The sequence below is a fragment of the Lotus japonicus genome, chromosome 3 (assembly GCF_012489685.1).
Source record: "Lotus japonicus ecotype B-129 chromosome 3, LjGifu_v1.2".
Classification (NCBI taxonomy): domain Eukaryota; kingdom Viridiplantae; phylum Streptophyta; class Magnoliopsida; order Fabales; family Fabaceae; genus Lotus; species Lotus japonicus.
Window position 1 is genome coordinate 29,116,728 of NC_080043.1, and position 16,907 is coordinate 29,133,634.

The 16,907-nt window shown below is 33.3% G+C and overlaps 1 protein-coding gene and 1 long non-coding RNA gene across 2 annotated transcripts; one reads left to right on the top strand and one right to left on the bottom strand.

The window, feature by feature from the left end:
* The first annotated feature begins 4,428 nt into the window (after positions 1-4,428).
* Positions 4,429-5,739, top strand: LOC130749585 (uncharacterized). Its single transcript, XR_009022972.1, has 3 exons — positions 4,429-4,469; positions 5,025-5,116; positions 5,230-5,739. It is a non-coding gene; the product is annotated as an uncharacterized LOC130749585 (long non-coding RNA).
* Positions 5,740-8,195: 2,456 nt separating this feature from the next.
* On the bottom strand, positions 8,196-13,534 carry LOC130748955 (uncharacterized). The gene is made up of 3 exons (XM_057602207.1): positions 12,504-13,534; positions 10,358-10,457; positions 8,196-8,670 (listed from the first exon to the last, which is right to left on the bottom strand). The coding sequence occupies exons 1-2, from the start codon at positions 13,365-13,367 to the stop codon at positions 10,401-10,403; spliced, it is 921 nt and encodes a 306-aa protein (XP_057458190.1). The 5' UTR covers positions 13,368-13,534; the 3' UTR covers positions 8,196-8,670; positions 10,358-10,400.
* Between the last annotated feature and the right edge of the window lie 3,373 nt (positions 13,535-16,907).

The window sequence follows — 16,907 nt, forward strand, 5'->3', positions numbered from 1 at the left end:
CTGACAGCTGGTGTGTTCCTATTGGTCCAAACATGTATGGCATGTGTGCAAGACCCACCTACTATTGCACCTTAGACAACACCAAATTTACATACAAGATAATTTAATATTTTATTTTTTTTAACAATAATATTTGGTTTAGACCAAAATAGTGAAGACACTTGGAATGAGATAGAAAAATAAGAAAGGTAAGTTATAGAGGTGATATGATGATGTGACATGAAAAAACTATGGGGTTTGTGGGTGTTTATATGGTTTTGTGATCTACCAATCCAGACTAATTTTTTAAATGTTGGTCCTGACGAGCTCAATTTCTTTTTGGAGTAAAGTTTTAATCATACTCTAATATAAGTGAAATAATGGAGTTTACATAAGAGAAAGATAGGGGAAAAAGAGAGATATATGAGATGTGATGAGTGACATGATTGAAAAAGAAGAGATAGATAGATAAATAGATAGAAAGTGAAAGAGTAAATGAGGGAAATGTGTGAATGAATCATAATTGTGCTCTTCTTTTTGTGGAGAAAAAGGAAGGAGATCGAGCTTCGGCTAGTCTGGAGTAACTAGCCATTGACGAGCGACATCCTCACTTAGTGAGCTACTCTCTATCTAGCGAGTCACATCACATGTGATGGGCCCTCAGCCATGACTTCGTCACCCTGCTGGCGATCTCTTCATAGTGGGTGGACTCACATTATTTATGTATATTAGTGCTCCTTTTTAACGATTTATGTATTATTCACGCCATGTTGGCGATCTCTATATTTTTTGCACCATGTTGGCGAGTCATGTGTTTTAAAGGCTTATGCGACCCCACCCCTTTTTGGTGGGTTATGTTTGTATGAGTCATTTTTCACAAAGCCTCAGATCCATGTACTTAGGGTTAGACTCATATAAAACGGGAGATGGCCTATTATATTATCTAAGTTCACTTGAATAACCAACCCGGTGGTTAGCTGATAAGTGACAGATCCAAAAAGTCTAAGTTGTAGGCGGCAATATACACATGTAAGTTTGTTGCATAAAATATAATATATTACAATTAAAAGTTGAAAAATACATCAAAATTTGAAAACTTAGCACAATTTGATATTCTCAACAGTATCAAAAAAGTATATCAATTCTAAAAATCTCTTTTTCATGGTTGAACCTTGTTCTCACAACGACCTAGGGATTCTAGGTTTAGGGTTAGTGTAGTCGTTTCTTAGCAAAAGAGAGAATTAACTTATTGAGCCAAGTGTCTAGCCTTTTATAGTGAGGCTAAACCGTAATCCTAAGCACATTATGGGCATTACAATTGCCTAATAAGCCACACGACAGGTTCGACCAAAACCTAGACTTCTCGCCCTGAATCTAGGGGGACTCGCCCTGTAGTCTAAAGGCCACAAAGGGTTGGGGTGCCAACCTTAGAGTGTGGCACCCTAGCCAGTCCACATGCTCACAAGACACCAAGTTTGAAGCATGAAGATGAAGCGGGTCTTTTCCTAAGCTGTCGTGTCCCCTCCCTTCCTACGAGTTGCGATGTCACGCGCCCTAACCAGTCCACATACCCACAAGACGTTAAGTCTGGAGCATGAGGGCGACGTGCGTCTTTATCCCAAACTCGCCTAAGATCTACTTTGCGGGTATTCCAGACATCTGTCTTCTCAAAATGTCAAGTCACGTCACGTGGCGTCCTTTACAAGCCTTCTCTGCTTTTGTTGATGGTGTTTTCCATAAATGCCATGATTGCCTTGAAATACCTGCAGACAACACAACTACCTACAACTAGCAACTACTACCCAAACGTCACGAGGCGAGCCCCCAAACGCGTTGCAACGTTTGGAATTCACCTTCCAACAGTTGTGCCTCGAGAACCCAAAACGACATGATTTTCATTAAATTCACTCATCAAACCTAATTTTTTTATCAAATGTTTGAGGTCAAGGATAAGAGGGTTGCTCTAATATACTTATTTAAAAAAAAAAACCATTGTTATAGAGTTTAAAAAGGGGAAATTATTATTCAAATAGTCTTCACCTCAAATGAGAAAATTCACTCGAATGAAAATATATTATATATTATTTCTACCCAACACTTGCATTGTGCGTAAGATTTGCATAAAACATTTTTTTATTTTATTAATGTGAATAAATTAATCAACCAGTAAGTCAAAAACAGAAGATGACTCTGGTTACGATTTTGTATCACTAGAGAAATAATAAATATTCACTCACACTTCAACCTCACTTACACGAAGAGATAGATAGCACAAAAAGAGATATAGATAGAACAACAAGAGAGAGATTAGAAGGTAAAGTAAGTGAAAGTATAATAAAAGAGAAAATTTGATGTGAAATTGTGAATGGATCACAACTTTTTACCCATGAAAGAGAAAAAGAAAGGGAGTGATCAAATGTAAATTACATATTGCGGACACTTTTTACTGTTATTACAACATAGATATTAGATAAGAACTTTTTGAAAAAATTTAAGAACGTGGGGCATTTTTGTTGGGGGGAATACATTACTTAGAATCCCAATGCTACAAAGGGAATATATTTTTTTGGAGCTACACAGATCTGGAAAGAACCGATTCTCTCTAATGGAAAAGTTACCCAGAGTTGCTTCAGCCAGACCCGATTCTAGAGTTGAAATCGGTTCTCCAATAGAGTCTCCAAACATGTTAATTTGCAGGGGATCCACGTTTGAGTACCCTGATCCGATTCTGTAATGGCCAGACGCGGAACCAAACACACCCATACTAGTCTATTCTATTGTTTGAAAATCATGTGGGGTCAATTATCTCATTGCCTCACGACATAGATCCGTCAATAATCAATATCAATATACTCTAAGAAAAGAAACCCCTCCTGGGTCACGTGTCACGTTTTCCTTTTTTCTCTTTTACTAAAACTTTTTTCTTTTTCCTCTGAAGTTCCCGCTCTATTTTCAGTCCAATTCCTTTTGTTGTTCTAAAACCATTTCAAAAACTTGACATTAAAAAGAACTCTGCAAAAGTCAGATCAATTGGAAAGAGAAATGTTAAAAAGTACTCCCTCCGGTCCTATTTATAAGCATGAAAGAGAAGAAAAATCTTGGTCCTTTTCATAAGAACCAAATGAAAGTTTGAGCTATATTAATTAATTTTTTCCAATGATGCCCTTATTAATTCTAACTTGTAAAATGTGTCTCATTAATTATTCTCTTTCTTTTTCACTTTCCAACACTAATAACAAAGGGTAATTTTGGAAGTTAATTTTAATTTAAGACAAATTTAATGCATTTTATCTAGTTTAACTACATTTCTTAAACTTTGTGAATTTTTTTTTGTTGCTTATAAATAGGACCGGAGGGAGTAATATTTGTTTCCTTTTCCAACACTCATTTGCAGAACAAAAACGCACCTTCTCTCCTCTGTTTTTAAAATTTCAGATTCAACTCAAAATCATCTTCTTCTCTCCACCTTTAATTTTTTCGTCTCTTCTCTTCCTAAAGCAGTGTTTCTTCTTCTCCTCAAACCATTTGCTCAGTTTTTATTTTATTCCCTTCTCTTCCTGAGCTCTATTGGTTAAACTTAACCGAGTGTTTCGTCTTCTCCCGAAACCATCATCAAATGCTTTCACACATCAAATTAGTTTGAAAATATGCTTCTCTCTTCCTTCTCCTTAAACTCTGTCATGCTGAATCTTCGATCTCTTTTTTCTTCCCCTTTCCGGTTACTATGATGTTACTGATGTTTACTCTGCTTCTTTTGCTTAATGTCGTTTTCCTTTACTTGCAGGAGGGACAATTTCTTAGAGGTATTTTTATTTCTAAATTTCAACTTGTCTTAGGTAGTGCACAGTATCAATTGAACTCTTTTTGTCATATGTTGGATTGGTATGACTCATTGCATTTGCAGGCAGAGAACTGTTTAAAAAATGTGGAAGACTGTGATATATGGCAAGTCCTTGCAGGTTAGGTTGCTGTATTTTGAAGATTTATTTTTATTTTTAAAATTTTGGTTTTGTTCTAAAGCTATATATGTTTTTCAATGGCAGGTATTGATCTTGCTGGTCAGATTGCTTTGGTTCTAATAGCTGTGTTTTTTCTTTAGCAGGTCTTAATTTTAATGGTCAAAGTTTTTCTGACACCTTTCAAAAGCTTTCATTGCTATTTATATTAATACTGGTTTGGTTTAGTTGGTGCATTGTTATTTGCTCCCTCTACGAATATTTGCATCCTTTTAGTGTGCAAATGGTGAACCCCTTCATTTAGATGTGTTCTTAGGACAAACTCATTTTGACTATGACTTGGGTGTCCTTAACTGATCTCTCTAATGTTGCATTTTCTTTTCATTTCAGTTTTTAGTGTCAAAATTTGGTAGCACAGATTTATTCCAAAAAAGAAGTGATGAAAAACCTAATGTTCCTTCATGTATTTAATTCATTGCTTGAAAACCTCTAGCTACCTGCTTCTTGCTAGATCATCCTCACGCACTATAGTAGGTAAGCAAGTTCAAGACGCTACTTGGAATCTACAATTATATCTCTTTTTTCCGCAATTAGTTATCTTTGTTTGTTTTTATTTCTTTTTGTTCCTTAACCTGAATTTGTTTCACTTGCTAAAGCATGATGAAAAATGAGGTTCAATTTCTTTCTAATTTCTCTCTTTATTAGTTCAGTTTGTTCACTCTATTTTCACTACGATTTAAGGTTTGATTCTTTTTCCTAAGCCTATAAATTAGTATTTTTTAGCTTTTGTTTATGATTATTGCTGGACCAGTTTTATATTCAATGTGCTACTTTGGTCCAAAAGGAACAATTGTTACGAACTGCTATTTTGGTAATTAGAACTTTTTGTGTTGTCATGACTAACCTCATGTAGTTTCTAATGTTCTCTCTAATTGGATAAGTACCTTATTGACTGATAATTGCTTAGTGATATATGCAACTTAATTGGATGCTGCTGCATTTTTGAGATTTTGAAGCCTTCATCTTTGAGCTTATTTGTGTTATATTAATGGATAATGCTCTTTACTCTTGCTCTCACTGTTTTGAAAGAGCCATGGGAAGTACCATCTGAATGCTTGCTTTTTGAAAGAGTCATGGGAAGTACCATCTGGCTTGCTTCTGAAATCTGGAATGCCATGTTGGTTGTACTAATCATTCTAATTCCTCAATTATTCAGGCCTCTTAGTTTGCTTACTAAAAAAAATTCAGGCCTCTTAGTGAAAACTTATTGTCTTATGCTCTACGAATTTTACAGGGGCCGGCTTCACTGCTTCATTTTTTTTATCTTCTCCATAGACTACATTGCAAACACCATCCTTGAGTATAATAGGTTCATGCTCTTGCTTTATTGTTTTATAGCCAGTGTTGCGTTTCCCGTCCTAATTATTGGTTCTATTTTATAGTTGCTAACTTATTGTGCTTTAATGTCAACTTTGTGATGCTACTTTCTTATTCTTAGTTATTTTGATCAGTGTTATACTACTCCATAATCAGGATTTCATAGTTTAACTATCATATTGTTGATCTATTTGTAGAGATGATTTTAGTTTTCACTATAATGTTTGATTGTGTTATTGCAGAAAGAAGGAGAGCATGTGGAACAAGATTGTTAGGCATGATGATGAAGATAATGGTCTGTTATGGTAGAGCCATTAATAGGAGTAGATGGTTCTTCAAGTACAACATTGATTTATGGAAAATATTGGCTCACTCCAAAGAATGCTTTCTATTTGGTCATTATTAGTATATACTTATAATTGGATTTCTCATGTTTGTTCTTAGTTGTCGCTATAATTTATATTAATCTTACAATTTCATTTTTTAGCTATTCTTCTCCCTTACTTTTTTTAGAAATAACTTATTTAAAATCTGACTTGAGTTTAACAAAAATACTTACATGGTTATATTGTCAAATAACGATTCTTATATGGTTTATTATTAAATTTTTAAATTTAAAATTTTCCAACCAGAATCTCAAATAAACATAGAATTACTTCAAAAATTTATTTGATCAACTTAAGTGTGCGATACAAATATGATTTCTTAAAAAAAACTCCTATACTAATAAATTATTTTGGTTAGCTAATAAATCATTTAAATAAATTATTCTTCAATGTTTAAGTATATAATTTCACTTTTAAAAAAAGAAATTCATTAATTAACGGGAAAAATATCAATGCTAACTAAAATAATAATTTTTTAAAAATTCTTACATAATGGATTTTTATATTATATATGGATTGACATATCTTCCTTTATATATAGTTAATTTACACTAAGTTTTATTATAAAATTATATTTTCAAAGTTTAAATAACAATTTCAGTACAATTTAAATTATTTTGGTTAACTAATAAGTTATTTAAATAAATTATCCTTCAACGTTTTAATAAATAATTTCATTAATCAACGGGGAACATGTCCTTGCTAATAATTTTTAAAAATAATTCTTACACAAAGAATATTTATATTACATACACCTGGGAGGTGTTGTTTCCACTTTTTTGATTGGGTTGACCTCCTATCTTATCCTTTATAAAGGATTTCCCAGCTTTTCTAGCAAATATATATATATATATATATATATATATATATATATAATTTTTAATTCTCACAAAATATATTCATTTGTACATACTTAATTTAAAATAACTTTTACGATAAATTAATTTTTAACTTTACTAAATAATTTTATTATTTTTTAAAGTATTTGTTAACGAATAAATTATTTAACGAAATTAATTTTTAGGGTTTAAATAAATAATTTCATAAATCAACGGGGAAAATGTTCGTGCTAACAAGAATTATATTTTTTAGAAATTCTTACATAATGAATTTTTATATTATATAGAGATTATTTATATCTTCTTTTACAGAGTTAATTTACATTAACTTTTAAAATAAAAATATTTTTCCGTTTTTAACTAAATATTTTGATTTATATTGAACTCTTTTGGTTAACTAATAAATGATAAATTATTTAAATAATTTATCTTATAATTTTTAAATAGATAATTTCATGAATCAACGGGAAAAATATATATGCTACTAAAATTTATATATTTTGAAAAATTCTTAAATAATGAATTTTTATATTATATAGAGATTAGTTATTTCTTTATTTTTTTCAATGAATACATAAATAATTTTACCATAATTTACATTATTTTTTAAATACATAATTTCATCAATCAACGGGGAAAATGTCTATGCTAACAAAATTAATAACTTTTAAAAATATTACTTAATAATGTTTTATATTACATAGAAATTAGTAATAATAAAACTCAGAAAATATTGGCGTACCATAAATTTCCCATAAACTTAATCAAACCTTTACTATATACTATAAAATAAATTCAAATATTATGCAACTTTTCAGACTCACATATATTACAATTGCTTTATCTCAAAAATTTTAATTTATATTTTATTTTAAATAAAAATTGTCAAGTAAAATCGATCGCGGTAGACGACCGTGAAACTACTCAACATTTGTTTAAAAAAACAAACCACTCTACATTATTTACTTTTTTAGATATAGAAATAGGAGAGTTTAATTTCCCACCCCTAACACTTAATTTAAGGTAGTAAAATATTATATTAACCCCAATATTTAAACATTACAGGATTTAGAACCGGAAAATTGTTTTTAACATTCCGACATTTAGAAACCGAAATATAAAAATATAAATGTAATTGTAAGTTTATGAAATAGGTTTCGAGATTTTCAAATTCCGAAACACAAATCACAGTAATTCAGGAAAATTGAACATGGGAAGTGATTTTAACATTCCAAGATATAGAACCGGGAATTTGAAAGTATAAATGTAAATGAATTCCGAGTTTTCCAATTCTCGGAACACAAATCTCAACACTTATGGGAACTAGAAAACCCGAGAAGTGTTTTTAATGTTTTGAGATTCATAACCCGGAATGTAAAAACATAGATATATCCCAACAAAACACAGCACCATAGGTGGAAGAGTGTGAGAGAGTGAAGGGGAAAGAGGGAAAGGTAAATGGGTTTATTTTGCAAGAGTATTTTGAAGTTTATTATGTTTGGGTATGGTGGAAAATTGGGTGATGGGGGCTAGAAATTTAACACACTAAATAGGGTCCATTTTCTGAAAATAAGGTAGGTGTAAATTTAGCTATAAGTTCACAGTTTACACTTTACAGCGAGGGTGAAGGCCCTAGGCGTACCACAAATATCTGACAATTGGAGTAAAGTGATAAATTTGCATTTGTTTTAACAATAATCCACACCTTCAAAAAAAAAACAATAATCCACAAAGCATGTTGATTTTACTTCCCTCTTGTAACTGAGCTTGCAAAAACAACAAAGCAGCTTAACATGTAAAGCTAATTATAGAAATCAATAAAGGGATTAAAAAAAAGCAACGCTCAACACATACAGAATACAGTTGGCATATCATTAATGAAACCAATGCCACCACAGGGTAGGGAGAGAAAACATCAAGAGCTTTCTTACATGGAGGACCAAATCATTCAACCACCCTGCACAATCACTACCTGCTTCACAGCTTGAAGAGCCACCAAAAAGTAAAATACAACATCTACAATTGCTGGACTGCATATACCACAGGCTCATCCCAGAAGTCCAAACAGAAATATTCTTGTTTTTGATGATCCAGGTCAGGCACGGAAGACTGAAAATTGTCCATTGCTCATCTCTGTTTTGTGCCACGCAAAACATAAGCTTGTTAACATCTATGATTGACCATGCCCCCAAAAATAATGCAATGCATGCATACATTTGTTTACATAATAAACATGACAGTGAGTTTCATGGAGCTACTGGACGTAAGTGATATGACATATCATATGAGTAGATTTATTTGCAGGCACGAGCTGTGATTTATCCAAAAGCTAGCTCAGGATTGAGAATTTAAAGGATTATTTTTGCTCTAGTTAATGTGGGACCTTAACACCCCCCTCCTGCCCACACATTTGCAGGTGGGCCATTGATGGGCGATCCCATAAACGGTTTGAGAAGGAAACTCCGGCTTATATGCTAATTTGCCGATTCTGTCCATAACCCTTGTAGGGGAACCATAGAGTCTAGTACAGAGTTTCTCACAGTTTGGTTTTGAGTTTTTCACAAAAGAAATTGTGTAATCTTCGAAAGCTACTGTTTGTAGTAGCTTATTTTTTATGCGATTTTAATTCAGCTTTTCGAACATTCATCTCTCTTGCCAAGGATTTCCTTCTATCAGGCTGCAACTTGAAGTATTTCCTGCTGCAAAAATGACTTCTCAACCCGCATCATATCCTTAGCCTTGAGTAAGTTTGTCCTTAAATCAGCTAGCCTCTCATCCCTTTGCTTAGTTAACAGATTCACTTCTTCAATCTTTTCGAGGGGATAGTGGTACCCTTGAGTAGCACTGTAGCAGGGAGGATCTTACCCACAAAGAGTCCTAAAAAGGGACATTTTACTGGTAGCACTATGATTAGTATTGAACTAGAATTCTGCACAAGGTTAACAACTTACATACTGCCTTGACCATAAGAACTGGTACATATGGCTTAGTACAGAATGATATTATTACTGAACTCTAATCTCTAATCCTATGCCAATGTAAAAAAGAGATGAGAAATACAAAAAGAACCCACTAAACCCTAGGGAATTCCAGGGCTCCCCCTCCCAATGACTAACCAATTCACTACACGGAACTGTTGGTTAAATTACTATTGTTCAATTAGTTACAGTGTTACAATGGCCCCTCCCAAGTGTTTTGTCTTTTGTAAGATCAAATCCAATATATCATATCAATACAATTTTATTTTATTTTCTGTTCCTTTTTCCATACCTTAAAGACTAAATCCTATAAGTTCACCAGTGTCATAACCGATGCCCAACATTGGTGGGATTAGTCAGTCCATAATCCATAGACAAAATCTTACGATTTAATCAGTGTCATGGACATTAGGGGGATTAGTCAGCCCTTAATCCAAATAGTTTAATAGATACTAATCTGGCCTGGAACTCAAATTACTTTAAAAAATGAAGTCCACAAAAACAAATAAATTTCTCAAAGTTGTAGTACAGAAGACGTTGAAGAAAAATTGGTTCAAGAAGAGAACTAGCAGAAAGGTCTAATATTAAAGAATGGGAACCACATTTCAATTTGATTACTCCAGTTTTTCTGTGCAAAGTGGAGAACTTAAAAAATAAGAACTACTACCATACAGAGCTGCTAACAATCTACAACCAAACGGGTATGAATAGACTCAACAGAGAGATAGACCAACATAGCTGATGTTCTCTGTATTTCTTTGGTGGATGAATTACTTATTTATTCAAGATTGCTTAAAAATAAAAATTGAAACTAAAATACAAGATTACAAAACAAAACTTACCTTAAACTGAAAGAACAGAAGGGATCACCAGCATTTAAGATAGTTATTCTGAGGCAGTAGATCTCAAGATTTTGTGTTTCAACTTCCTGTTAAGATTTTCCTGCTCAAAGTTGATAATAGAAAAATCAAACTCCAGTTATTTACTGCATAACATTCAATAATTTTCTGAGGCCCATATAAATTCTAAATCACTAATTATCAATATAATTAAAGAAGCCACGTCTCAACAAAGTCTTACTCCGAGCTAAAGCTCAGATGATTACACTGACCTCATTCTACCTAAAGTACGATATGCCTGCTCTAGTCGACCATTTACATTTCGGGTCATTTTTTCATTAAAGGGGAAACTGGCAATTAGCTTTGCACCCATGACTATGGGCCAGGAGTGTGGGTTGTAAATTTTACCACATCCTTCTTAGTCTAGCCCCGGACTGTCCACAACCCTCAGGTCTCCTGATGAAGTTCTACTAAAGGACCTCATACAGTATAAAGCCCCAAGCATGTCATATTGGGTTTAAGAGAGCATTGAATTTCTCGTCACCCTAAACTTGTCTTTTCAAGTTTCAGAGAGCATCATGTTTGAGTTTATGCCTAGTTATCTGGAGTTCTATAAAGGTTATTTGAGAGGAGGTTAAGGGGAAGGCATATTTTTTATTTTAAATAAATAGTTTATAATTTGATAACTTTTTTAAAATAAAGGGTGATGAAATGATAAATTAGCATAAACATAGTGTACTAATTATTTATTTATTATCATAAATGTTATATAATTCTCATTATTAAAAAAAAAAAGCCATCCCCTCTTCTTCCCTCCAAAAATCTCCTAAACAATATTAGAGAAGTTAATCACCTTTTGTGTCACTGTCCCATTAAATTTTTTACCTTGCTTTCCAGTTATGATTTTATTATGAACTCTTGCAGGCTGAACCCGCGTCAATAGCAGCATTAGCTATTTTGACTTGAGCTCATACTACCGGTCTTCAGAGATAGGTAATAAGGTATGACAAATTTACATTAGGCCTTTAAGGAACTTAACTTGTAACCAGTCATCCCAGGAAATACAGTCTACAGGGATTTAAAACTTGTGCTTATTGAGGGATATATACCAGTTGTCCTTGAAGTGGCACCATCTTTAGGGATTTATATATGTTTTCCCACGAATAGTCTGGTCATTGGAGACTTATACTTGTTAACTTCAGAATTTCCTAGACGCTAAGGATTTATACCCATTCCCAAAAATGAGAGTCAGCTTGTAAAAACTTGTACCCATTATTCCGGGATGGTACAGCAACTAAACTAATCCCTAATCTAGAATCACTAACAATTCATAAGATGAGCAAAGTAGTCAAAATCGGGGATTATGCCTTTAATCAGGGAGGTGGATGTTAATCGTAAGATTAAGCAAAATTCCTATATGTGGACATACGCATATAAAATTACATAAATAACAAATAGAACATTTTAAATAACTAAAAACACTCAAATAAAGTTGTACTCAAAACACGTAAGCCATAAAACGTAATTAATAGGAATGACATACTAAACCAGCCTCATTCACAGCACCACCACTTGGCTTACCAACCCAAGTCCCAGCCTCTCATCAATGGTGGAGGAGCAACATCGACAGTGCAGTGGGGGAGATGAGAAGGGGTCTCTCGGCTGCTAAACAAATTAGGGGTTTCGCGAAACGGATCAAGATTAGGAAGCGATCAAACCCGCGTTACATGAGCCGAGCTTAATCGCATGTAAGGTCAGATTTAGCCAGAAAAGGATTATGCAATAGATTTTTTTATCACTGAGGTGAATTTTAATCGCATAATCCTAAGATTAAGGGATTAAATCAGGATTTTGACTACCATTAAGATGACCGACGCTGCGTTGCAGAGACCATAAATCCAAACTCTAAAACCACTCACAACTTAACTTTACTTCGCTCCATACTACAAGAAAAAATCAATCATCAAAAAAGTAAAACTACCAATTTGATAACATTATTTCTAAATAAAACCAATAGTTCTTCAATTTACTTCTATCCAATAACCATCCCTACATTTGAACCACTACATTCTAATGAAGATCATCACAGCTTATATAAATGTTCAGCATTAACAACAACAACAACAATCATAAATAAATAAAAGCTAACCTGCTCAAGAACCTTAGCAGAACTCTTCTCCACCAAGCTAGTCAAGGTCTCAATCTTGACAAGCATTTTCTGGTACAAATCCTCCAAGCCCTGAGTATAACTAGTGGCCTCTGAACCCATCAAACTGCTTAACCTCCCAACCTCAAACCCCTCCACACAGGCATCAAGCTCCCTCTGATCCTTTGCAGCCTGCTTCATCTCGCTGAGCCGCTCGTCGCCGTCGTCGCCCTTCATCGGCGAGCCCCGGAGGCGGCAATTCAGGGCCGGTAACGGAGAGTTAGGGCTGAATGAGCCGTAATGGCCGCGAAAAGCCGGTCCAATGTTAACAATGTTGATGGATTTGGCGTCGAAAGAGAGGGCGGCGCGGCGGAACTGGTAGGCGCGGTACTCATGGGTGTGGACATGGGAGGAGGTTGGGTCAGAAGGGGGAGAAGCGAGGAGGAGGAAGAGGGAAGGGTTGAAGCGATGGTGGGGGGAGTTTTCGATGGGGGATGAGAATTGGGAGAGGGAGGAAAGCGAGGAGGTGATGGAGAATTCGCGCATGGAGGGGCGGAGAGGGGTTCTACGGCGGGCGGAGAACCAGCCTATGAGGGAGGAGGAGGGGGGGATTAGGCGGAGGAGGGAGGAGGGGTTGACGGCGCCGGTGGAGTCATGGAAGGAGGGGGAGGAGAGGAAGCCGGTGACGGTGGCGAGGAGGGTGGAGGAGTCGGTGTCGGAGTCGTCGGAGAGGTTGAGAGGGGTGACGTGGGTGACGTGGCCGAAGAGGAGGCCGTCGATGGCGGAGGGCGCGGTGGAGAAGCGTTGGATGAGGGAGGCTAGTGTGGGCCCGGAAATTGCGATGTTCTGCAACGGTGGATCGTCCATGGCGGAGAGAGAGAGAGAGAGAGAGAGAGAGAGAGAGAGAGAGAGATCTTGTGTTGTGTGAAGTGTTTTGCTTTACACTGCAACAAGTACAACCCTTAACTTTTTCAGGGATCGTGTTGTTTTTAACTGGTTACATTTACACTTTAGGTAAATTTTGAGAAATTTTTCACCCATTATGTTTGGTGTAAGACCATTTTGGTGTGATAAACTAGTGAGAAAGGAAAGAAAGAGAGGGATAGATGGAAAAAAATGGTGGTTATAAGTGGATGTGGGTATACTATAAATAGGGAAGAATAGAAGGAGTGAGCATGATTGGATTAGGATTTTAGATTGTTGTCTTTTTTGTTAATGCATATTCTTCCTTGAGCTTCCTTTCTTGTTTTGGAGAATGAACTCAATGAAGATGCTTTGATACCTAATTTGAATTGTTGTTGGGGATATAACGTTAACGTTCAACCCGATAATTGAACTCTGTTGAGTTTTGCGCCTTGAAAATTGGAAAGCTGATGTAAAGTTATGTTTCAACTGAGATGAATGTGTAAATAAAAAGGTACTAACTCATTGAAAGTCTCACATATCACGAGATTTGCAAAATATTTTCCCAAATCAAGGTAAATATTAGTCGAATTACAGGGATTCCAAAAGTTCGAGTCAGAATTACTCATGACCATGTTCTTCTTATAATATAGAGATATTTGTAACATTGTTCATTTGTTAGAAACGTTCTAATGTACAATATATACTCTACTGAGACGTGTAGAGTCCTTGTAGTGTGAACATGATAACTCAGATTTTAGAGATAAGAGAAATTCTTTAGAAAGATATGTTATACTGAGCAAACAAGTTTAGAAAATATTCTCCTTTTATAGAAGAAACGTCACGATACATACAACAAACACGAGTTACATGAAACTAACCTACATTTCAAACTTTACTTAAACAAATACTTAATCAAATCCAAAATACAATAATACTAGAAATTAAACCTGTGCGTTGCACGGGTTTGTTTTTAAGTTATGTGTCTATTCTTTGTAAAAATAATTTATGTAATATGAAATATTATTGAATAGTAGATAGTTAAGAATATGATAAATATATGTAATGTAATTACATTAATAAAGCTCAGTAAAAAAATTATTGTACACTAATTTTTTAGTATATTAGTTAGTGTTTGTGTAAAGTTATCTATAAAAGTAAAACTACTTTTATAAAGTTGTATTTATCTCTTGCTTTCATGTTTTGGCCATAAAAGTAGTGTTTTCAGTTGAAACTTTATGGGAAGTGTGCTAATGAAAGTTTAATGTCGAAACATATTCTTAGTGACACATATAAAAGTTATATTATTTATTGCATAATGAGTATTTAATTAGTTAATATGCAGTTTGTGAGAGAATATATTTTTTAACTTATTTATGAATTAAGATAATAATTTATCTTATTCGATAAAATTTTATAGTTTTAAAGAAAGTAAAATATTATAAAACCTCATAAGACAATTTTGCAAACACAAATCGTTCAACCTAGTGAATGTCTATTACAGTGGTTAAAATTAAATCTTTAGATCCCTGAGATTTCATCCTTAAGGAATGCACTTTATGATAGACCTTTAGCTTTCACTACACTTGATAGAACTTGATTCCCTCAGTAGAGGATACATGTGGTTAACACAAATAAATTATAAGGACTTAGTTAAAAAAATTCTTAAACTCGTGTACCATAATAATGTGCAAAAGTGAAAGTTGGTTAAGAATGATTGTTATTTTTTATCCATGAAGAAATATTGTAGCTATATCAAATATAATTTCATTTAGGAAGTTTATTAAATACTTCACTGTATACTACATTTTTAGTCTATTGTAGATGAGTGCAACAACGATAAACCTAATAGGAGGCTATGAACTCATATTAAATATTATTAGAAAATATATTTGAAATCAAAATTATAAAATTAAACTATTTTGACAAATAAATTTAATTTAATTATTCTATTATTTTTTATAACTAACATGACATACATAACATATATATATATATTTAATATATATCTCCTAATTTAAACTTAGTTTTAAATATATTTAATTTATTTATCATCATATATATAATTAAATAGAAATATTACTCTATGATAATTTTAACTATCAATAATTATTTAATAAAAAATATTTATTAATTTTAAATCTACTTTATCTACATTAATTAATTATAAATATTATTTACAATTGGCTTAATAGCTCTTTTGGTCCCTCACTTATCACGATTTTGCGCTTTAGGTCCCTCTAGAAAAAAATTAGCAAAATTAGTCCCTCACAATTACACACTTTTGCCGCTTTAGTCTCAAATAGGGATATTTTTGCAAAGAATTAAGCAATGTTGAAGATCAAAAGTGCTAATTTTTTTATTGGGGACCAAAAGTGCAAAATCGTGATAAGTGAGGGACCAAAAGAGCTATTAAGCCTTTATAATTAATTAATTTTAATTCTTAATATTTGTCAACTCAAGTTATTTTTTTTTTAAATTATAATTATTATTATTTAATATAGGTATTTTTGTGAATATTTAATGTAGGTAGTTGAATAGCTTTTGATAATACAATTTTTTTTTTTCAGTTTTTAATCTTATTATTTAATATATTTATTACAAAGATAATTTGTTATTACTTAATGCATTATAATACATGTAATCTTTACTAATGTATTTAATGTAATGGTTCAAGTGTGTTTTACTTATATATATATAGATATAAGGGTTCTAATAGATTTAATCAGTTTTACTTATTTAGATACTTTTAGGATAAAGTATTATGTGCATTTTTAAACTTTATCTTACAACTACATCTTTGAAAAGAGGGAATCTCATGTCTTATCTTATATTATTAGTTATATATAGATGGTTTTGTTCGTGCTCTTTAATAGAGATGGTACCACGTATCACCATGATTTGTTTGTATCATCAATGATTTTTTTTTCTGTCGGTGAGTAACCCCATTACTTATGCATTTGGATTTCATGAATTTGGCAGGTCTACTTGAACTAGAGTGGTTTTAGTTGCTCGATCTATTGGATGCCATAAAGTTTTCATTGAAAGGTTAGGTTTTCATTGTGGTTAGAACTTATCTCTTTTTTTTTTTTCATAATGATTTGCTTCGCGAGATGAAGCGCTAATTCTAAATGGACTTTATGTAATCTGGATTTTCCATGGTATCTCTTCATAAAAGAATTTGGCATACAAGATCGGTTGTACAAACCTCCCTTGTCTGCGAGTCATGTACTAATACTATGTGTGTCTTACATTGAGAATTGCATGTGTTTATAAAATGAGTATTCTCTTGTGGCGCTTGCTTCTCTCTAATTGCTGCTTGGTAACTGTTGCTTGGTTAAGGGGAATATTTTTAGGTATTTTCTTATTTGAAATGGCTTTAATGGAACGAGGCAATTTACGACAGAAATTTTGTATGTCATTTGACCCACTAATTCACCTGATACGGAAACGTTACAGTATTCCAATAATATGTTTGTTAAGACCAAAGGATTTTTATGTCGG

Coding starts and splice junctions, on each gene's coding strand:
- LOC130748955 (XM_057602207.1), bottom strand. CDS start 13,367: ATGGACGATCCACCGTTGCAGAACATCGCAATTTCCGGGCCCACACTA. Junction 10,458..12,503: donor CTGCTAAGGTTCTTGAGCAG/GTTAGCTTTTAT, acceptor AACTTTGAGCAG/GAAAATCTTAACAGGAAGTT.